This window comes from Rhinolophus sinicus, linkage group LG05 (assembly GCF_036562045.2).
Source record: "Rhinolophus sinicus isolate RSC01 linkage group LG05, ASM3656204v1, whole genome shotgun sequence".
NCBI classification, from domain to species: Eukaryota; Metazoa; Chordata; class Mammalia; order Chiroptera; family Rhinolophidae; genus Rhinolophus; species Rhinolophus sinicus.
The window spans coordinates 42,921,038-42,944,183 of record NC_133755.1 but is presented as its reverse complement, the minus strand read 5'-3'; the positions used below and the strand labels follow the sequence as shown (position 1 = coordinate 42,944,183).

General features: G+C 35.5%; 2 protein-coding genes across 12 annotated transcripts in view; one reads left to right on the top strand and one right to left on the bottom strand.

Moving 5' to 3' along the window:
- The window catches only part of PUS10 (pseudouridine synthase 10), a 64,021-nt gene extending 60,457 nt beyond the window's left edge, over window positions 1-3,564 (top strand). For 7 of the 9 annotated variants that reach the window (XM_074332021.1, XM_074332022.1, XM_074332019.1 and 4 more), the window contains one exon: window positions 1,711-3,564. In XM_074332021.1, coding sequence (XP_074188122.1) covers window positions 1,711-1,749 — 39 coding nt within the window. In that variant the 3' untranslated portion in view covers window positions 1,750-3,564. The remainder of the gene's footprint in view (window positions 1-1,710) is intronic. The other 2 variants (XM_019717447.2, XM_019717414.2) reach the window with 1 other exon arrangement.
- Window positions 3,565-6,218: 2,654 nt separating this feature from the next.
- The window catches only part of REL (REL proto-oncogene, NF-kB subunit), a 39,863-nt gene continuing 22,935 nt past the window's right edge, over window positions 6,219-23,146 (bottom strand). For 2 of the 3 annotated variants that reach the window (XM_019717344.2, XM_074332014.1), the window contains 6 exons: window positions 18,380-18,520; window positions 16,526-16,630; window positions 16,204-16,416; window positions 15,561-15,629; window positions 15,361-15,432; window positions 6,219-14,322 (listed from right to left, as the gene is read on the bottom strand). In XM_019717344.2, coding sequence (XP_019572903.1) covers window positions 13,526-14,322; window positions 15,361-15,432; window positions 15,561-15,629; window positions 16,204-16,416; window positions 16,526-16,630; window positions 18,380-18,520 — 1,397 coding nt within the window. In that variant the 3' untranslated portion in view covers window positions 6,219-13,525. The remainder of the gene's footprint in view (window positions 14,323-15,360; window positions 15,433-15,560; window positions 15,630-16,203; window positions 16,417-16,525; window positions 16,631-18,379; window positions 18,521-23,146) is intronic. The other variant, XM_019717352.2, reaches the window with a different exon arrangement.

Here is a 23,146-nt window from a genome sequence, read left to right as displayed (position 1 = left end):
GTCTCATTTATCATCTTTGCAAATAGACAGCTAATTTATTAATTGTTCCTTACATATGGCATGAGATCTAAACTCCTAAACCAAGCAAGGAACTGAAGTTGTAAGTGCCCTTCATATGTCCTTTGGACTCTATAGTTCATTGCCATACCAATTTTGTCTTACAAAGAATTTAAGGTAGTCTAGTCCAAAATATATATTCAGGACAGGGGTAGAAAATGGGATGAGCCAATGGTTATTAATAAAAAGAGTTCTATAAGGGACCCCTATGATGTGGTCCAAATTTTCCACTCTTATAATCTGAACTGAAACAAGGTTAAAATCTTAATTAGAAGGATGGATAGAATGGAACTTTCAGGCAATTCTCCATAAATATTTTTCTCATTTGAGCATCCGTAGGTATTGAATCACAAATTGTGCTTCTTGACGAATATTCGATTAGGAATAGAGTCCTTCCCCACCCCCCAAAAAACCGCCAAAATTTTGGAGGCTAGCATTGTGCACTCGGGAATAGTATCCGTTATAAAAAGAAGTGTGGGTGTAGTTGCCTACTGTGAAAACAGCTATGGTAATCTGATGATCACTGGAGCATTATTACCTTACTGAATTCTCAAGTGCTTTCAGATTAGATTTTATACAGCTCAGCCCCGGATACCATAGCACCTTCAAGGCTGCAGGGAGCCTCCTCAGTGAGACTATCATTTTGATGAAAACAGCCTTCTGTTAAAATCCTAATAGCATTCATCTTCTTCACCCTTCTTAGAACAGCTTAGGAGTGTCACAAGCTAGTGTTTCTCAGCCCTGATTGTCCAACGGAATCAGCTGTGGAGTTTTTTTCCACACTACAATATGCTTATCCTCCCCTGCCCTCAACACATACAAGACTGTGGTCAGTAATGATTAGTTTTCAGGCTTGAGAAACCACCTAATTTATATGTGGGTGTTTGGTGGATGGCTACATTCTGAAACAGAACCAAAATATTTTCTTGGAATCTATGAAAGATACACACACATGTACATATGCAATAGTTATTTGGGCTTTTCTAATAAAGTTTTTCTGAATCTGGTATGTAAAATGACTCAGATTAATTTAAAAATAATTTTTAGCAAATCAGTTCAGGTTTTAAATTTTAAGTCTCAAAAAATTCACAGGTATTGTGGATTTTTTTTTTCTTAAACTTTCTCCTAAATTAGGCCCTCTAGGGTAGTTAAGATGAAGTACAATTTCATACTTCTAAGGACTGGAATGTAACACAAAATAGTCTAGTACTATAATTTCATTATGATTTGAAGGTCAAGGTTTTGTTTTAGAAAAGCCAGGGTAAAAATGTAGATATATAGAAAGATGAAAATGATTAGAATAAAAGTTGCTTAGACATCTGAGGGCAAGTTGGTGTTGCCACCTGAATGTTTGCTACTTTACGCATAAAAAACAAAATAATTTTAAATGTTCTCTAGGTTTTTATCAGTCAAAAGGCACAATTAATAACCAGTTGACTAACCAAATACTCAGTGAATTAAGCCACAGACCTCAGGCCCAAGAATCTGAAGTCCTAGAATTGGTTTTAGTGTTAAATTGCTGTGTTTAATGGCTCTTCTTTTTCAATGCAGTTTCTTCTGTTATTGTATATTGAAACTATTACATTTATACAGTGTTACCAGCAATGCTTCCTAGAACAGTAATGTATTAATGACTCGTTTTCTTCTTTCTAGTCTGTAGATGTCGACTGGCCCCCTGCTCTGGATGACTAGCTTTCAAATTTGGAAACAGAGACGAGGGTTTTCATGGCACGATGTGGACGTCCATTTTGCATACACTGCAATATGGCTGTTTACTCACCATAAGAGTGTCTTGGAAACTATTTGGATCATGTTGATCTATTTATTTTTAAATTTTTTGTACTATCTCAGGCTCTATATACAGTCTATGTATATTTTCTGTTAAATTGTTCTAAGGATATCTTATGATTTTTCTTATTCCCTCTCCAACCCCCACAAGCCAAACTATGAATAATGAAACCATTCTCTCTTAATTCTTTCATTTAGAGAGGTGCACAAACAGGATATATTCTCTGCTAATCTGAGAAGCTATAATTTCTTTCAGCAAAATTTCCCTCCACAAAGGAAATACCACCTTTAAAATCATGTTCTACAACTTTTAAATGATCTTGATAAAAATTATACCTATATTTATGCAGCACAGTATCTTATAATAAGATATCAAATGCAAATCTGACACCATTAATATTTTTTCCCTGTAAGCTTCTAGCAAGCTATTACCAATAGAAGTACTTTTTGGTGTGATTTGTTACAAATATTAATGACTTCAAGTCACTATTTTGACAATCTAAAATTGTCAATAAATTTCCTGGGGAAGGAAAGTAAAACCTTAGGAATTGAGGATAACATGGTAAGAGACTTTCATAAATCTTTTAAATAAGGAGACACAAGTGCCTTCAATACCTTCAATGCCAGGGATAAGATTTTGAAAAATTGAGATTGCCAAACAAAGGTAAGCTGACATTCCAGCGTGCTTCAATAAAATTATATAACTTCCAACATCCTCATCAGGTAGATAGGAGATTTGTCATCTCCATTTTATAAATATGAAAACCAAAGAATAGAAGCTAAATGATTTATCTAAAATAGTTACTTACATAACTAAGACTAGAACTGAAGTTTCCTGGTCTTTAGGGTCCTTCCTAATAAACCTTATTATTAAGCACCTACTGTGTGAAGGAGGCTCGTTGAAACGCACATAACCCTGAGAATTGATTTTTGGAATTTAGATGCCAAATCAAAGAGCTTACCAAAAAAAATAGCCCAACTCTATTTCATATGATCTCACTTGTCAATACGTTAATCATTAGTTGGTACTATGAAGTCATTAAAAAAAAAAACTTTCAGAAAGGAGTCTCATTAAAATTTCAGTCTTAAGTGTAATTTCTATCACCCTGATTGAACTATGTGAGCTCAGTTTAAAACACATATGACTTGGATACAATTGGATTAGTCAGTCTCCCATCTCTACATTAGACATAGCTCAGAGGTACTAAGATGTATTATTCACTTCAGAAATCAGGAAAATGGTTTGACATGAAATTTCATTATGTGAATAATAGCAAATAATTTTTTCAATGCCAGAAAATGAGAAAGGGATAATAGAAATAAACTTGATAAAAATATAAGAACTTTTGTGTGAACGTTTCTCAGTTTCTGCGGCAATTTTGCTACAAAAGAGATTTAAATAATTTGGGAAGATAGTCTTTTGCACGTTTCTTTTGGGCTCAGCTTTGAATTCAGTGGATCTGCAAAATGGGAGAACTAGAAACTCCTTAGCCAACTTAAATTAGATGACTTCTATTAAATTTCTATTCCTGAGATTATGCAAAATTTAAAACAAGGAATAAACATTAGCTGTAAATACTTACTCCAAATGTTCATATGAGACACAGGTTGTTAAAAATTAATGTAGGGGCCGGCCCGGTGACTCAGGCGGTTAGAGCTCCATGCTCCTAACTCCGAAGGCTGCTGGTTCGATTCCCACATGGGCCAGTGGGCTCTCAACCACAAGGTTGCCAGTTCAATTCCTTGAGTCCCACAAGGGATGGTGCGCAGCGGCCCCTGCAACTAAGATTGAACATGGCACCTTGTGCTGAGCTGCCGCTGAGCTCCCAGATGGCTCAGTTGGTTGGAGTGCGGGCTCTCAACCACAAGGTTGCCAGTTCGATTCCTCGACTCCCACAAGGGATGGTGGGCTGCGCCCCCTGCAACTAGCAATGGCAACTGGACCTGGAGCTGAGCTGCGCCCTCCACAACTAAGACTGAAAGGACAACTTGAAGCTGAACGGCACACTCCACAACTAAGATTGAAAGGACAACAACTTGACTTGGGCAAAAAGTCCTGGAAGTATATACACTGTTGCCCAATAAAGTCCTGTTCAAAAAAAAAAAGTTAATGTAGGTTTTTGTTTATACAAAACTGGAAACATTAAGTAATGTGAGTACTATAGTTTCACTTTTGCTTATATAAAAATATTTTACAATTAGTTTTGTGATCTCCTCTAATAGCTTTGTTTAAATTAAGTTAGTTTTGTGATCTCCTCTGATAACTTTGTTTAAATTAAGTCTTTTAAATAACACTTAGAGAAAGGGCCTTTTGTACTTCATAGCATCTCTTTGTCTATAGTTTAGTTTAGGAAAAACATCAATTCTGAATACCTGGAAAAGTGAAAAAAAAAAATAAAGTTGGTAAAGTGAAAAATTTCCAAAATAAGATAACTAGCTACATTTGTAAATTATGTGAAGTAAATTTAGAAGTTAAATTTCCATTTCCAGAGAAAAATATCTTACTTAGGAAGATATTTTTTTTGGAGCTTTATTGTTTGATTTTTAAGTCCACATAAGAGAATGAACTTTGATGTAAGCTTTTCTGATTTTTAAAAATGGTACCTTTTTATTATGAAAAAATATTACTTTTATATTTAACTTTTTTCACTTTGAAATAATTTCAAAGTCACAGGAAAGTTGCAAGAGAAGTACGAAGAACCTTTTCCCTGAATCACTGAGCCAACGATGCCCCATCACCCGAATACATTAGTGTGTAATTCCTACAAACAAGAATATTGTTCTACTTCATTCACCACTGCATAACTATCAAAATCAGGAAATTAATACTGATATTACTATTATCTAATCCACAGACCCCATTCAAGTTTCACCAGTTGTTCCAACAATGTCCTTCAGAGTCAAGGGATCCCATTTTGCATTTAGTTGTCTCTTTAGTCTCCACCAATCTGAAACGATTCGTCTTTTCTTGACTTTTATTACTTTGAAGATTTCAGGCCAGTTATTTTGTAGATTGTTCCTCAATTTGAGTTGGCCTCATGTTTCATTATTAGATTCAGTTTGAACACTGAAGAGATATTATCTTCTTGCATCTTATAAGGTGTCACACAATCTTGATTTGTGCTATTACCGATGATTGGCTTTGATTGGTTAATGAAAGTAGTACCTGCCAAGCTTCTCTACTTTAATACTTAAATTCTTTTTTCCCTTTGATTAATAAGTATGCTGTAGCAAGACTATCCAACTTTCACTTACTAGTATTAGCATTCATGGAAGATTTTCACCTGAATCAATTATTACCACAATGATTCTCAAATACTAATTTTCTAATTCCATCATTCTTTTACATTTATTGGTTGGCATTAGGTAGAACTAGGTTCTATATTAGGTAGAACTTTCCTTCTTGTGGATTCATGGCTTCCTATTTTATTCAATGGGTTATATTTTGTTACTGATGTTTGATTTCTAAATGTTGATTTGCCAGTGGGTGCCCCTTCAAGCTGACTCCTGTGTCCTCTTGATATGTCCCCATCATTCTGGGAGGATGTTCTTACTTTCTAATACAAAAAGACACTCCAGGCTCATCTTGTATTTCATCTGCACCAGCCCTGGATTGGGCTATTTCTCTAAAGAACTAGTTCCTTTAGGTGGAAAATGAGATTTAGAAACCAAGATCTGAGCACTAGGTATGTTCACTGCTCTTGTGGCACTGCTGCTCCCAAGCCCTCCCATGGCACGCGTGTCCGCACAGGCCTTATCTCTATAGATTTCTTCACATATATTGAAAACTCTGAGTTATACCTGTACTTCCAATTCCAACCTTCTTCTAGTTTTCTCTCCCTTTTCACATGTGTAATTTCTTCCTCTGACACTGAGAAATGTGGCTCTCATTCGGCTTAATATATTTATTAATAGATCAGTCCTCCTCATACATCTCTCATCGTCGCATCCTTATTCCAGATCACTGAGACTTCCTTCCCCACCACCCTCACATGTGCTCCCTACGCTCTACACACTGTAATCCTACACTGGGCCACCACCTTCAAACCCCATGGCAAGACCTACCTGTACCTTGCTCAGAATAAGTGAATGACTTTTGTCCTCAGTTATTCACAAAGGGAGAGAAACAGGCAGGAAATGAGCCAGGAAGGTAGAAAATAAAAATCTTTTAAAAAGGCATTTCAATATTCTACAAAATTATCTATCATTTCAAAGGACAGTTACATATGCAAGTATACTCAGCTATAGCGTTCCATTAAAATGCCTAATCGTTCTAAACAAAACTACTTTTCCCTGTAAGGTAGATGCTATAAATACACAGGAAATCTGGTTGATATTTTTAAAATCAAATAGCACCAAAATTTTAGTAAGGGTTTTAGAATTTTCTCCATTTATTAACAAGAAAAAAAAATCACTGTATACAAAGACATTACAAAGGCAATAGTCTGTACAATAAAAGGAATTTTTACATTTTAAAAATTATTGCATCCTTACATCACACTTAGCTATTAAATAATTGAACACTATCTGAGAACTTTAAAAAATCTCTTCAGTGCTTCCAAATTCGTTAGTCACTAAGAAGCGCATAATATACTTAGGAGACTCAAAAAAATACAATAGTGGCATTCTGTGGGGATCGGGATTCCTCAGTTAACAGCATTTTTAAGTACATTCTTTTAAATAATTTCTAAAGTGTTCATCTAGTCTGAACCATGCATTTAAGTATGTCCATTACCCAAAAACTTTGTTTTGTTTTCCTTTCCATCTTATCTTAAAGCTACCTGAGCTATGCACCAGTGACCAACATTTTCGGCTAATTATCCAATACAATCGAGTGTGTCATCAGTGAAGTCTCCTGAGACTGAATTCCACAAATGGATCCCAAAATACTCCAACCTTATCTAATTCTTACTATATTTTATGCAAAGCTATCATGTCTTGATTAGATAAAAAAGTTTAAGGAGAAAAATAGGCAAGATGAGTGTTTGGTATTTTTACCAAAATTTATATTTTTATTTACCTGTTTATGTATGTAAAAATTCATCAAGCTATACACTTAAACTCAGTCCACTTGCACAGACACTAAAGACTCAATTTGTTGAAGCACCAACGCTTTGTACTACTATGTATTACTGTTCACACAGAGGGGTTTAATTAATATTTTGTTAATTCTTTAAATTTTTGAAAGTCAGATAGTAAATTGAACTTGTGGAAGCAGGTGATAAGAATATTAGAATATGATAAATTCTACTCCCTTTATATAGGTAATTACTAACAGGTGGTATTTTTTTCCTGAAGTCTTTCGAAAAAGGTAATTGTTTATAAATTATATCTATATTTTGTTTATTAATGAGGGTAGTGGAGACATGGGTCTTTTATTTTTTTTAACTTTTATTTATTTTAAGTGTGTTTTTCCAGGACCCATCAGCTCCAAGTCAAGTAGTTGCTTCAATCTAGTTGTGGAGGGTACAGCTCACACTGGCCCATGCGGGGATCGAACCGGCAACCCTTGTGTTATGAGCATCGCGCCCTAACCAACTGAACTAACCGGCCACACCATGATGGGTCTTTTTTTGGCTGGGATCTATGCTTTGGTTTGCACGAAAAAAATTACAGACACAATTACTTTTGAGATTCAATCTTATCCACCAATGTTAAGTTTGTGCCTTAAGTAAATTCTGCTAAGATGCATTAGTTAAAATATTAATTTGACTAAGTCTTAGATAAACAAAGGCATAAAACTGGATATAGACAACCCATACATTTATCTCTGATGTGGTGAGCTACCCACCCCTGGGCTTATAATGTTAAATAGCATGACATTTTCTAATATATGTGATACAAAAAAATATCCTATTTACACCCCTTTCATACTCAACCTTTGAAAACAAAACAGATAAGAATTCTTACAGTGGCCACTCCATTAGCTATAATGTGGCCCCCTTTTAAGGAGACAGTCATGTTACTCCTGATTCATAATCAACTTTGGCTAAGAAATTAAGAATCATAGAATTTCAGAACTGGGAGTCATATGTTGACCTATCTTTGCTATACAATTAGAAATAGTTCTGGGTAGAATAAGGCCAAAAGAAGGCCCTCCAGATGTGGGCAATAGCTGGCCACTCTAAAGAGAAACCCATCTTAGGATTCTTACCAAAGAATATAATCCATAGTGATTTTTCACTCTGTTATATATTAGACAACTGGAAGGGATGTTTTAGAGATTAATCAGGGGCTGCAGGACATATACAGATGTTTTATTAACCATATTTGATTAGCACTATACAATTTACAGTGTTTCTTCTTATGAATGATTTATTTAATATAACATACCTTGTGAGGTAGGTAGGCTGGGTATTATCTGCATTTTATATCTGAAGAGATAGGCCCACAGAAGGTGTGAGTTGTTAAATATCACACAACTTCTAAGTGGCCAAGCTAAAGATTCAAACCCAAATGTTCTGACTGAAAATTCCCTATCGTTACCATTTCTTCATGCTATTTAATATCCCATGGCAATTTCTTTAATCCCTCTACAAATCAATTTATGATATAACAATTTATTTGGTGCTATTAGGCAGCCTCGATCACCAATTCCAAATCTTTCTTTTTTTTTTTTTAATTAAAGTTTACTGGGGTGATAATGGTATTTTTCTGAAGTATTAGGTTAGAAATAGAGAACCCAGCTGTTTCTGTTCACTAAGGTTTTCAGTAGAGAAGCCCAGTTACCAATTTAAAAGACTATTAAAATAGCGAATTCTGATGACAGAAATCAGAACAAGGGTTTTTGAGGATCAGGCAGACTGGTGATGGGCATGAAGGAAATTCCTGGGGTGCTAGAAATGATTGTTTATGTTTGTAATAATTCATCAAGATGTCCAGTTAAAATTAGTCCACTTTATGCACATTACTGTATATGGTATCTCTCAAAAGAAAAAGACTGACATCTTTGAGAAAAAGAGTTTTGTCTTCTTCTCCTCTATATCATTTCCAGCACCTAACTTGGTACTTTGCACACTAGATGTTTAAAAAATGTGATATGTGATTTGATTCCATGAATACTTCAGTGTCTGTGCGAGGGTAAGGTGCCAAGGAAATGCACAGAGAGTGAATTGAGATTAAACCTGCTACATACAGTAGAGAGAAGAAACAAGGTCAGGCATACGAAATAATCCTAATAACTGTAAAATTTCTACCTAATACAGTTGATACTACAGGAGGCAGAGGGTAAAGTATTTCACGAGCTTGAAAATCTAAGCATCACTGCTTTTCCTGCCAGGTTAAGTATCTTTCCCTTTAAGAACCATATCCCTGTCCACATTGTTATAACCATTCCTATGTCAATTTCGCCCTTGAGTCTCTAATAATAGCTACCATTTATTGAGCACCAACTATGTCAGGGATTGTGCTAAGTGATGGAGTCCCAAAGATAAATGAGACAAACATATGACTATAATTTAGTGAGTAGATTTCTGCAATAGGGACATGTACAGTGCTACATCTGAACTAGGGAGGCAAGACCAAGGTTCACAGAGGAGAAGCCCAGTCTGAAAAGCTATGTGTGTGGTTGTAGAAGAGCAGAGGCAGAGTGGATAGCAGGCTGAAGGCATGGAGGCCCAGGGGCCTGAGAAAGTGTTTCCAAGGAATGCTAACTACGCAAAAGGCTATATGGGCGGATGGGATGTTCTTTTTCACTGAAGCATAAGGAAAAGAGATTCTTACTGGGGGAAAAAAGAATGAAGGCCTATACCAAGAATGCAGCAGGAATAAAGGAGGGACTAATGCAAGAGATTTTTAGGAGGCAGGCTCAAAAGGACTTGACGACTAAGTGAATGTGAGGTTTCTTTTAAATACCGTGTGGCAGGGTAAATGGTAATGCCATCAGAGTATACAGAAAGAGTATACAAAAGGAGGAGCTACTTACAAGGGCATTCAGACAGCGTGACAAAACGCTGAAGCTGTGGGCACTTACCCAGGGGAAAAATAGCACCAACTGAGCGCTGGGGTTGAGAGGGGGGTGGGGTGGGCGGGGGGGTCAGCTTCAGAGAGGAATCTTGTGTACCACAGAAACCTTGGAGGAGCATCTAAGGAGGGAGTGGTCAAAGGGACAGAAGGTTACAGATAGGTTAAGCAGGGTGAGGACTGATTAGAAAGATACTAGATTGGATAAGAGAGGGTGTACTCTGGTCACTTTTCCCAGAATATCATACGAAAATAGTAGGAGGTAAAGAGAGAGAGGGTAGATGACTGGGAAGTGAGGAACTAGAGACTGAAAGCATTTTGTAAGTCTGGATGTGAAGGGATGGAGTATGAGGGTAGAAGGAGAGGTTTTTTTCCTTTCTTTTTAAGCTAAAGAATACATTTCCATGTTTATAAAAAAATAAAAGACACAAAAGCTGATACAGAAACAGGATGGGAGAGAAAGGAGGGGAAGGATCCAGTGAATAAGTAGACTTTAGAAAAGCATAGTGTCACCTTTTCCTCAAAAACTAAGAGTGAGGTGTTATAAGAACAGGTGAAAGTGTAAACACACTTAGAGATAGAGGAGAAGCAGGTTGTCAATATTTTTTTAATTATAAAATATATTCTATGATCAGTAAATAGCACCTGAAAAACAAAAAATCCACTAGAAATACTCTTGACATAGATATAGCAGTAACTTCATTTGGCTTACACAGAAAAAAATTGCAAGTCAACTGCTTATTTAAAAATACCCATTTAGATTTCCTAACAGTGTTTAAGCTGATCAATGCTAATTAATACAAAATTATAGGATTTTGTATTTTTCAAAAAATGGACCACCTATCAACTGCTATCTGGAGATACCTTGGGTTCCTATTTTGAACAAGAAAAGATGCCTTCAGGTTTTTCTTTCTCCCTGGTAAGTGCTACTACACTACGTTATGTGCTTATGATTTTTAAAATTGTATTAACAGAAATGTTTCCTTTTGAAATAATAATTTCTGACATATTAATGGTACTTAGTTATCTTCAATATTTTTCTTTTGCTTCCTAAATATCCTGACCCCAAGTCTTATCTTGAGCTCCTCCCCATTTCCCAGTATCATTCAACTCAGAATTTTTATTTATGTAACCTTTACTCATTCCCTATTTTGACCAAGTTGGCTAGTTTTAATTGTTCCAGTAAATTTATGGTTTGGTTGGATGCTATATAAGTGAAAGACATGTTTCTAGCTAGGAATATGTTCAACATTTATGTTAGGTTCTAGTTAAAAGTAAACTAGGTCTTTAATAAGCTAGTCAGCATCATGAGAATCCCATAACAACTAAGATTTTACCCAAATTCTACCATCATTTTGCCACTGGGATTACTTTGCTCTCAAATATTTTGGATTACCATTATTAATCCTTGGGACTTGAATGTACATGACTCTGATATAAACCCAATGTTACATTAAACAGAACTATAAAAATCATAAACATCTAATAATTAAAGCTATTCTTTCTTTCAAAAAAAAAGTTGTATCCATAGTACTTTGAATGTTCGGTAAATACTTACTAAGTGCCTAATATGAGGCAGACACTTTTCTACAAATTGGGGATTCAATGAATGAAACACAAGTATTTCTGCCCTCATGTAGTTTATATTCCAGTATAGGAAAACAAATAGTAAACAAAAGAATGCTTACATAAGTACTATGGACAAATATTAAGGAGGGGGGACATGAAGTGCTGATATATAGATATATAGATATATATTCTGACATATTCTGACTATACATATATATATAGTCAAGGAAGGTGTTGATCAGGTAACAGCTGATCGAGACTGAAGGATGGAAGGATGGAAGGAGTGAGCTATGGTTATATCAGAGAAACACATTCCAGGCAGAGAGAATACTAAGTACAAAAACTCTTAGGCAGAAGTGTACTTGGTGTTTTTGAAGAGGAGCACTGAGTCCAGAGCGAATGGAGAGGGGAAAATGGCAGTAGATGAGGACCTCTCCTCATCCACCAAAGACTTTGGTCTTTACTCTGAGTGAGATGGGGAGCCACTGGATTGTTTTGAGCAGATGAATGATATGATTTGACTTGTCTTAAAAATCACTCTGGCTACTTTAGGGAGAACAGACTGTAGGGAACACCATGATATAAAGAGGGTTTCGGAGCCTATAGCTTCAATCCAGCCAAGAGATGATGGTGGCTTGGAATAGGATATTCACAGCAGAGGTCAAAAGAGGTGGCCAGCTTTGGATATATTCTGAAGGTAGGGCCTACCAGGTTTGCTGATAGATTTGGATATGGGACATAAAAGAAAGAAAAGAATCAAGGATGACTCTACAGTTTTAGACCTGAGCAACTAGAGGCATGGCATTGCCATTTACTGAGTTGGGGAAAGACTGAAAGAGAAATAAGTTTGTTAGGGAAAATCAATGATATGCTGAGTCTGACCTTTAATTAGGTTTTTAGGTAGAGATGTCAAATCAGCAGTTTTATACACGCATGTAAACTCCAAATCTGGAGTGCAGGGGACAGGTCTAAGATAGGGATAAAACTTCAGGGCGGACAGCATGAAATTGGATGAGATCACAGTGAATGGGGACACATAAGAAAGAGGAGCGGGCCAAACAAAGCTTCTTCCTCTTAAAAACATGAATATAAACCTAAAATCATAAGCAATTTTAAAGGTATGGAGAACCTCCCATACCTTGAAAGCATACTTCTACCTAACTTATCATTTTAATGAAATTTTGATTTACATATAAATCTAAGAAACTCCAAGAAGCCTCAGAAAACCCCTTAGGGGTCACCTTGGCCCATGCGTCTCAAAAATAATAAGGCATTAATTTTTCCAATGACATAGCCATTACAGGGTTTACCTTAAATTTGCTTAAAAGCAAATATCAGTTAATTCATTAACTAAGAATACATTACAAAAGAAATATAAAAAAGCATTTTTGGAAAAACTAGAGCTTTGCTATAATGTTCTCTTCACTCTGTTCTGGGAAAATGTGGTGCGACTCTAAAGATGGAATTCGCACCACATCCAGTATCAGGTCACATGTTTCAGAAGAAGAAACAGTAAAGCCCTTTTAAATTTCTATTTCTGAATTTTCCTTTTCTGAGTTTCCAATTTTGTATTCTACATACCCAAAATTGTGTGTGTGTTTTTTTAAATTGGAAAAATAATTTTTTTCCAATATTTTATATGTCACAGATTCATTATATAGTTTTTAGACTCAAATAATGATTTAACCTGCAGTGAAATATGTACTAGTTTATATAAACCTGCAGTACACATAGCATTCCACAGGGCATCATGGCCTACAAAGTCAGTTTGTGTGGATTTATCTACACTTGAAGCAAAAGGCTTCTGTGAATACTAAACTTTTTCCAACTCTTCCTAAAGTTGGGAAATGAGTTCATTACTCTCTTTCAGTGGCAGCTTCAGCACTAAGCATTTATCTTTTATTATGTCTTGACAAATTCTCTGCCAACTAAATGAGAAGCTCCACAGCCAAGACTAACTCTGACTGTCTGTGAGAGAAATCCCCTACATACTCAAAGTTTTTGGACAATCATTTCTCAAAAACAAAAACAAACACAAGTGTTTTGTACAGGCTTGGATGGAAACACATAAAATGCTGCATCCATATAGGTAATATCAAAATGGCTGCAATATTTAAACGGATTTAAATCTTGAATCACCATTGAAATCTTACAAGTTAACTTGAAAAAATTCATATGCAAATGAGTCATTCAATTGCTCATTCTGCATAGTGCCAATACCTGAATACTGACTACTTTGAACAAAACCGTGAGTGTTTGGATTAGTACCGTTTGAGGGTCCTGACTCATTTATCATGCCGTTATCTGCACAATTGAAGTCAGATCCCTCAAATGCATCTGATTGTGAAACGAAAGCAGTAGTACCAGAACTGGCGCCTGCTGACAAACTGGAAGAGGACATCTGATGGAGCTGCCTCAAGTCCCTTGGGTCTAACACTGAATTACATGAGGGGTTTTCAAGAGTCATGCTCACAAGTCTTGGATTATCAGTCTCCCTCATGCCATCATTACTGGGCGTCATCATATTCACAGGGCAATTAGGCAGTATGTTGGCATCAGAAATACCATATAAGTCAGCTGGTGACATGGATGATGCTTCCATTCTGCCTATGTCATTAGTACTGTTATAAATGCAAGCATTAGAAGCATTTAAATCACTCACAACAGGCATTTCCAGGAATGATGGGATACCCTGTGAATTAGAGGAAAGTGTCCCTGTTGAGAAACTACTCAGTGGATTTGTGTTGACTGAGCATGAGGTGGGGTGGGCCACTGAGGACCAGCTTGAAGAAGGCTGAGGCACCATGGAGGGTATGGCTGAAGCATGAGGAGACAATGTACTTGAGATGGACACAGATGAGGAATAGTAGGATTCTGCTTGAGTTGAAACTCCTGAAGGCCTGGGCATTTCTGTCAAAACTGCACCATGAGAAAACAAGTTTGACTCTGTGAAGGAGAAAACGTATTTTCACAAAACTGAAATGAACAAAATTATTAAAAGTACTATTTTTAAAAATTGCATAAACACACTAATAAAGAACATTTTCAAGGAAACTGATGTAACATTTCAAATTAAAATGTTAAATAGCACTGAGATGTTTACATGAGCCCAAACTGAATTCTGTGACACCTGTTTTACAAATACCTATAAAATAATTTCGGTAAATTATTTTGGGACAAATAATTTCACTCCAGTTAAATATGAAAATCTAGCTTCTGAGGTCTATAAAGGTATGGGATTCTAAATGGCCCCAAATCATTTCATATTCCCCACTTTTAGGAAAAACTGGAGGGATGGAGGAAACACTCATTAGGGATGATTGAAAAATCCACGTAACTTTCTAAGCTATATTAAGATATAACACTAGGGTACTACAAATTTCCAGTTAGAAAGAAATTAAAGATTCTGTGTTTATTTACACATTACGTGACTGCTGTACACTACCAGGAAAAAGAACTGGCATAAGAATATAAGAGGAAAAGACTTTTAATTAACCCTGGTTGATGGATCTAAACCAGAAGTTGGCAACTTTTTTTTATATATAGGGCTAGATAGTAAATATTTTAGGCTCTGTGAGCCATTCAGCCTTAGCTGGAACTATTCAACTCTGCCACTGTGGTGCAAAAAAAGCAGCCATAGGCCCTATGTAATCAAATGAGCATGGCTGTGTTCCAGTAAAACTGTATTTATAAAGACAGGCTACTGGCCAGATCTGAACCATTTCTTCCACGACATACAATAATTAGTAAAATTATCACCATATAAACAAAATGTAATTTCTCAAACAATAAATTCCCAAAACACAGTTTCTAACAGGAACTTCAGGAACCAAGATAAATTCATTCAACATTCAAAGCATGAAAACATTTGTAAGAATGTAAAATATCAAAGAAATAGTTTTATTCCTAAGAATGGAATTCCAATATATTGTGCAAGCACTGGTCTTTCTGGTCACAAGGAATCCTCTATGGGGAATAAAATACCTTTTTTGATAAATCTTCCTTCTCCAGTTGATCCCAGGGGAACAGGTCTAGGTCTTTCAGGAAAATTAACTGCTGTGATAAAGTTTTTCCATTATTAAATGTAATTTGAATAATAACATTATCAGTTAAAATTTGAAAAACTGAATAAAGCAAAAAACCCAAAATCTATTTGAATACAAATCAATTCAAAATATTCTTACCACAATCCTGCCACAGTTTCTGGAAAAGTAGAGTTGTTTTTTGTTTCTTTGCTTTATTGCCATAAGTATCTGGATAGAAAGAAACCACGAAAGCATGTGAATCATCATAGGATTATGCTTCATCTCCTTCAATAAATAAATAGCTGTTTTATTCCTATATAGAAAATGCTTTCAATTAAGTACATAATATGGATTTAATAAGTGTTACAGAGTGTAACTTAGGTCCGTAGGAAAGGATATTTGTCTTAGTTAACAATAGTAACATATTCATCTTGTTTTCTTATAACACCTATAAATCAACAATGTCAACTAATGCATTAAGGGCAGAAAAGGACCAAAATGGAGACCACTCTTTGACTGGCAAGTTTGCCATCTATAAATAGGACACAGTAAGGACTAAAAAACCCCTCAAATATAAAACAGATTTTGATAAACAGACACTTTGAAATTATTCCAGATTTCTTACCTAAGAAAGAGATGCAAAGAGCATAAAGGTCAGTCAAAAATCAAATGAAAACTTTCAGGCAAAGAAACGTAAATTATGAAGAAAACATAATTATATTCCCACCTATCTTACAAGAAAATATTATTAGCAGGATTAACTTTAAGAAATATATAAAACACTACCACAAAGAAGTCACACCTTTTTCATCTGGCAGGTATCTAAAATCCATGGATTCACTAACTTCCTGGTCAGAAGGTCTCCGCAACTGCATTTTTACTGTTACTGGTTCTGTTATAGCTTTGCAATATGGTGGAGTCTTGAAAACAATGGCTACTTGACGGTGTACATCAGCTTGTGAAAAGATACCTTTTGCTTCCCAATCATTCAACACAAACCGAACTTCTATGTCATCTAGTGAATATGAAAGCAAAGAAATATCAATGGGAAAGCAAAGTAAAATGTATCTATTAATCTAAAATATATTCTGAATTCAATGAAACAAACAAAAATAAATAAATACCTTTCTGAACTTTGTCACAGAGTAGAAATATTTCATCTCCTCCTCTAACACTTCCACAGTTCTTGTTTACACGACAAATCCTTAACTCTGCAGTATTAGGAGCACCTAAATATGAAGGATTTTTTTAAATGGGTTGCTACCTTAGTAATATATTTTACTCATTTTTGATGGAGAGAATTTTAGGAAAACAATTTGTACACTAAATAAAAGCTTTACTGTATAAGTAAATTAAGGATACTAAGTATTAGGTTGGTGTAAAATAAATTGCAGTTTAAAACGTTAAAAACAATTACAAAAACCGCAATGATGTTTGCACCAACCTAATACATTAATCATCCACATCTGCCCCTTTCCTTTCTAACTGCATTGCCCAACCTGGTATAGAGCCTTGTGACTTCATTTCTAGGCAATAACATGTCCTCTTTTTTTTTTTTTTTTTAAATTAAATTTATTCAGGTGACAATTGTTAGTAAAATTACATAGATTTCAGGTGTACAATTCTGTATTACATCATCTATAAATCCCATTGTGTGTTCATCACCCAGATTCAGTTCTCCTTCCATCACCATATATTCGATCTCCCTTACCCTCATCTCCCACCCCCCACCCCCCACCCCCCTTACCCTCTGGCAACCACCAAACCATTGTCTGTGTCTATGAGTTTCTGTTTCTCATTTGTTTGTCTTGTTCTTTTGTTGCTTTTGGTTTATATACCACATATCAGTGAAATCACATGGTTCTCTGCTTTTTCTGTCTGACTTATTTCGCTCAGCATTACACTCTCAAGATCCATCCATATTGTCACAAATATAACATGTCCTCTAATGAAATCTTCGTGCTTCTAAATTCTGATTCTTCCAACCGATCCTACACACTGTGATCAGATTAATCTTCTTTTTTTGGCGGGGAGGGAGTGCAGACCACAGTGGCCTATGTGGGGATAGAACCGGCAACCTTGGTGTTATCAGCACCACGTTCTAACCAACTGAGCTAATCAGCCACCCACAGATTAATCTTCTTAAATTATGACCACTGTGGCAATGCAATTTTTATGCTTCCTATTATCTGGCCAATATTATTCCAATAACTCTCCCTGGCATTCAAAGCTCTCCATGATAAGAATACTCTGATCTACCTTTATAGCCCTATGTCCCACCTATCCTTCTACATGCAAAACAGGTATAGTTATATACCACTGGTGATCATACATAAGAATACACAAACACACACACACTGAGGGCAATTTCATACTCTTTTAAAACTATAAATATCTGTACCCTCTGATCTAGTACTTGCCAACATTTCTACTTCTGCAAATTTATGCTAGAGATCTACATGTACCTGCAGGATATTTATTACAGTATAATTTGTTATAGCAAAAAGAAAAAAAAATTGAGAAGGAAACAAACCAAATGTCTTATAATAGGGTAATGATTTAATAAAATTATGATATAGCCATGTAAGGAAATATGCAGCTACTGAAAAAGAATAAGGTGCCTGGAAGGGAAAGAGATTCAAGATATATTGCTAAAAGGAAAAAAAGTAAGTTTAAAAGAAGGTCAGGGATGATTTTTTTAAAGTTGCCAAAAAAATATGTGTGAATGATGATGATGTATCTGCATATACATGAAGAAGAAACTGGTGAAATATGTACCCTAGGACAGTGATTATCTTTGGAGAATGAGGTTTGAGGAGATTTACTATAGGAAAATAACCCTTGTTATTTATTTCAGGAATGTTGACTTTTACCTGTAATAAACATACTGTTTTTCTAATTACCAAAATACTTAAAAAAATTAAACTTGTAAAAAAAAAAAAGCTAAGGCTACAAATACAAGAAAATAAAGTACTTACGGTTGTCATAAATTGGGTTAGAAACCACAGGAGGTAGAGTAGTTGTCAAATTACCATGTTCATCATGGAGGAAAACTTGGAAACATAATCTCACCACATTAAGGTCGCAATCTTCAGTATCAAGCAGTTGTGCTTCAGGGACTGAATGGTACATTTAAAAAAAAAAAAGAATGTAGAATAATCACATAGAACTAAAATCCTGCTAGGTCCTCCTCCCTGCCCAATTTGTCCAGTAACCCTGAGTAGCACCCAAATCTGCAGTAACAGAAATAGAATGGTACACAATCTCAAAAATACCTGTTATCATTAGTACGTCATGTAGTCGTTATCTAACAGTATTCACTAAGTTATGGCCATGGTCAGGAGGTAACTACCCCAGTCATCTAGAATTTAGAGAACAATCCCAAATTGACATTAATACTAAATTTTTGCAAAGATGGTTGCAGGTTATATACAACAGAGAATAGGCATTCATTCATTCATTCGACAAGCATGTATTAATCTAGTTATTGTGTTAAGAACTATCTCCTAAACCTGTACAAGTATGACTATCATCCCCATTTTACAAATGAAGAACTGATTTTAAAGAGATGAAATTACTTTTCCAAAGTTTCACAGCTAAGAAGTAGTAGAGTAGGAATTCAAACTCAAGTCACTAGAATCTAGAGTCTATGCTCTTAAAAATTGAACGTTATTAGAAAATGTTACATATGTTTTGTATAAAAATGACAAAAGGAATATCTACTCAAATTTAGATCAATATTTAGCAATAAAATACCAAGAGGATACTAAATGATATAATGTAGCTAGTTTCTGTAAGAAATTTTACATGCAAAGACAAACTCTACAGCAGGAAAATTTTACAGTTCTAAAAAAATATATAAAAACCCATTCTTTAAGAAATAATACGATGAGTTTGTTAAATTGAAATATTGACATTTAAAGTTTTTAAAAAATCTTACATGATTATCCTCTCTGCGTGCCTCTTCTAATCTATTATGGTTAAGTTCCATGAAGGCAGATTGAGTGTGTGATGCATGTTGCATCTCAACTAAGCATGGAACACAGTGGTTTACATATAATAAATATTTATTAAATGCCAGGGGGGACAAAAAATGTGTACACATGACTTGTATTCATCTTCTGTTATCAGCATATATTATTATAATCTTAATACAGTTTTCTCCTTTCTTAAAATGTGGATTCTTAGTTAGTGAGTGACTGAAGAATTAAAGGCCTATTGAACAACCAAACATTTAAACATTTCCATAAGTTGCTGTAGAAAATAGTAAAGTAAAAATCAACAAAGGGAAGTTCTACTTTTGGTAATGGCAGGTGACATATGTATTTGGGGCCAACTCGACCATGAGAACTAAAACAGGTGCACAAAATATGAAGCAAAAATCCTCTAAAGGCATCAGAGAGCTAAGAAGATCATAAGGAACCATGGGGCCAAGATATGGAAGAAAGAAATTGTAAGAAAAACATTCCTGTTTCTCACTACTCACTAGTCACCAACACTTCTGATGTATGTATGTTTTTTCACACATAGCAATTCTCCAAACTCTCAGGACACCAACTGTGTGTCCTACAATTTAACTTAATTCTGACACTAACCACCTGGAGTTAGCTGTATCCACAAGTAAGGGCTCAAGCCCACAAAACTGCTCCTCTCCCCACACACTTAAGACACCAATCACAAGTCCAGGTTATCACCTGTGCTTCTGACTGGCTACAAATTGGGGGTTCCATGACCCACTCCTTGGGTTTGATAATTTGCTAGAATGGCTTAAAGAACTCAAGAAAACAATTTACATACTGGATTATCAGTTTATTATAAAAGGAAACAACGCAGGCATAGCCAGATAGAAAAGATGAAAAAGGAAGGTATGTAGAAGTGGCAATGAGCTTTCATGCCCTCTTTGGGAATGCCACCCTCCCAGCACCTCTGCAAGTTCACCAACCCAGAAGCTCTTGAACCCCTTCAGTGAGGATTTTTATGGAGGCTTCATTTTGTAGGCATGATTGATTAAATTATCGGCTAAATTATCGGTGATTAATTCAACCTCTAGTCCCTCCCTTTCCAGAGTTAAGTGGATGCGGTTGAAAGTTCCAACTCTAGTAAGTGGTTAGCTCCTCTGGCAACCAGAGCCCTCTACCCCCTCATTCTTAGGGGTTTTCCAAAAGTCATCTCATTAACATAAACTTACCTATGGTTGAAAGGGACTTGTTATGAAAACAAAGGACACTCTTTTCACCTTTTTTTACTCCTATCACTTAGCAAATTCCAAGGATTGCAGGAGCTCTGTGCCAGGAATGGGGATGAAGATCAAATACACAGTATTTCTTATTATAAATCACAGTATCACAAAAACCCAGAGAGGTAAATTCAAAAGAAGCAGCCTCTTTTCTCCAGATATAGTCTGCCATTTTGTAAGAGGTGTGGCTAAGAGGATGAGAAGTTGAGATGATCTCTCAATAAGACTATAGAGGAGCCGGACCAGTGGCTCAGGGGGTTGGAGCTCCATGCTCCTAACTCCGAAGGCTGCCGGTTCAATTCCCACATGGGCCAGTGGGCTCTCAACCACAAGGTTGCCAGCTCAATTCCTCGAGTCCCGCAAGGGATGGTGGGCTGCTCCCCCTGCAACTAGCAACGGCAACTGGACCTGGAGCTGAGCTGTGCCCTCCACAACTAAGATTGAAAGGACAACAACTTGGAAAAAAAAAAAAAAGTCCTGGAAGTGCACACTGTTCCCCAATAAAGTCCTGTACCCCTTCCCCAATAAAATAAAAAAAAGTCCCAAATCTCCCCCCCCCAAAAAAAAAATAAGACTGTAGGGGGAAAATAGATGGGTCTGCTAAGGATGGAGAACCTAATAAATGCCCAATGCTTTCGTTGGGGCCTCGGAGCTGTACCCTAGAAGTAAGGGTGAACTGGAAAGATACTAGACCTCACAGGGATGAAAGGCTAGTTTCAAATAATCTAAATCATTCACTGATTTTAAGTAATCTGGGAGTGCTAGTAGGAATAGCCACCTACAGCAAGAAAAATTTCTGAAGGGAGATAACACCCTAAGCCAAAAATCTTTATAATTTTTCAAATATGATGACTGGTGTTCTATATGACTGGTCTATTTTAAATAAACAGGCATACGAGGAGACAAAATAAGGTAAATTGAAAAGAAAAGAAAAGAAAAGAGGAAAGAAAAGAAAAAACAGACTATAGAAATAGACCACAAAGTATCCAAATACTGAAGTTTTCAGACACATGACTTAAAATCATTATACTTAATGTATTCAAGGAGTTAAAAGACAAGATTGCAAGTTTATTAAAGAAACTGAAACCATTAAAAAGGAATCAAATTCTAGAACTGAAAAATACAATAAACTGAAATTAAGAATATTCACTTGAAACCTGTGTAATTTTACTAACCAATATCAACCCAATAAATTTAATAAAAAAAGATCATCAAATTTATCAACTGTTTTATAAAAAACTTTTTGTGTCTTATCTCTCTATGCCCCAAGGACTAAAATCTATTTACTAATATTTTCTACCAAGAGTTTTTAAAGTGTTGATTTAAAGTCTTTAATCCATTATCAGCTGATTTTTGTGTATGGTGAGAGGTAGGAAACCCAACATAAATAAATAACCATTTTTTTTTCAGTTTCATATATCAAACATTTCCTCCCTTTCTCTTGATCTGACATGCTGCCTCTATCATATACTAATGTGTCATATTTTCTTAGATCTGTTTTGGGTTCTTAATTCTACTCCACCAGTCAATCTGTCTATTGTTACTCCAGTACCACACTGCCATAATTAATACTTTCTTCATAATAAACCCCAATATTTGACAAGGTCAGTTTCTCATCACTTATTCCTCCTCTATAAAGTGTCTTCCTTTTCCTGTTGGGAATCATCATATATTTAATGAAAAATCTTGTTGGGAGTTTGTCTGGAATTGCATTGAATCGGTTTATCAATTTGGGGGGGTAAAATGCCACCTTTATAATATTGACATTAGAGAACATGATATATACCTCTCTGTCAAGTTAGGTGTTCTCTATATCTCATAAAACAATTTTATAATTTTCCCTAAGGAAATCTTGATAATTGTTTCTTTCATATGTTGCTATGTACTTCATATTTTCTAACAATATTTCCTTTGATTATTTGCTGCCGATGTATAGAAACAAAACTGATTTTTGTATACTAATTTTACATTGATCACCATTTTAAGTTTATTATTTAAATAATCTATTTTTAGATCCTTTTGAGTTTTCACTGTAAATAACAGCTGCCCATAATTACAGCTTTATTTCCTCATCTTCAATCAGATCACGCTGCACTGGCTACAACCTCCACTAACACGCTGAGTAGAAGTGGTGAGAATGCACATCCTTTTCTCACTCCGAATTTCAAAGCGAATGCTTCTGATGTTTCTTCCACTGAGGCGAATGCTCACTGCAGGCTTTTTAATATATACATATCATTTTATAATGCAAAATGTGGTATTTTATTCCACAGTGTGAAAAATGGCACTCAGTTTTAACATATGCGAAAATCTAGCAAAAGGAAGAATAAGACCAATCAAATTCCTCTGAAACTAGTTTAAAATTTCCCTTTAGACTTGATCAAAAGGACTCAATTTCCCTTTAGACTTGATCAAAAGGACTCAAGGTAAAAATTGTTCTCCCTAATATAGCTTTAGAAATAAATATTACTCCTTAGTCCTCAGAGCAGGGTGTATGTGTAATAAGAAT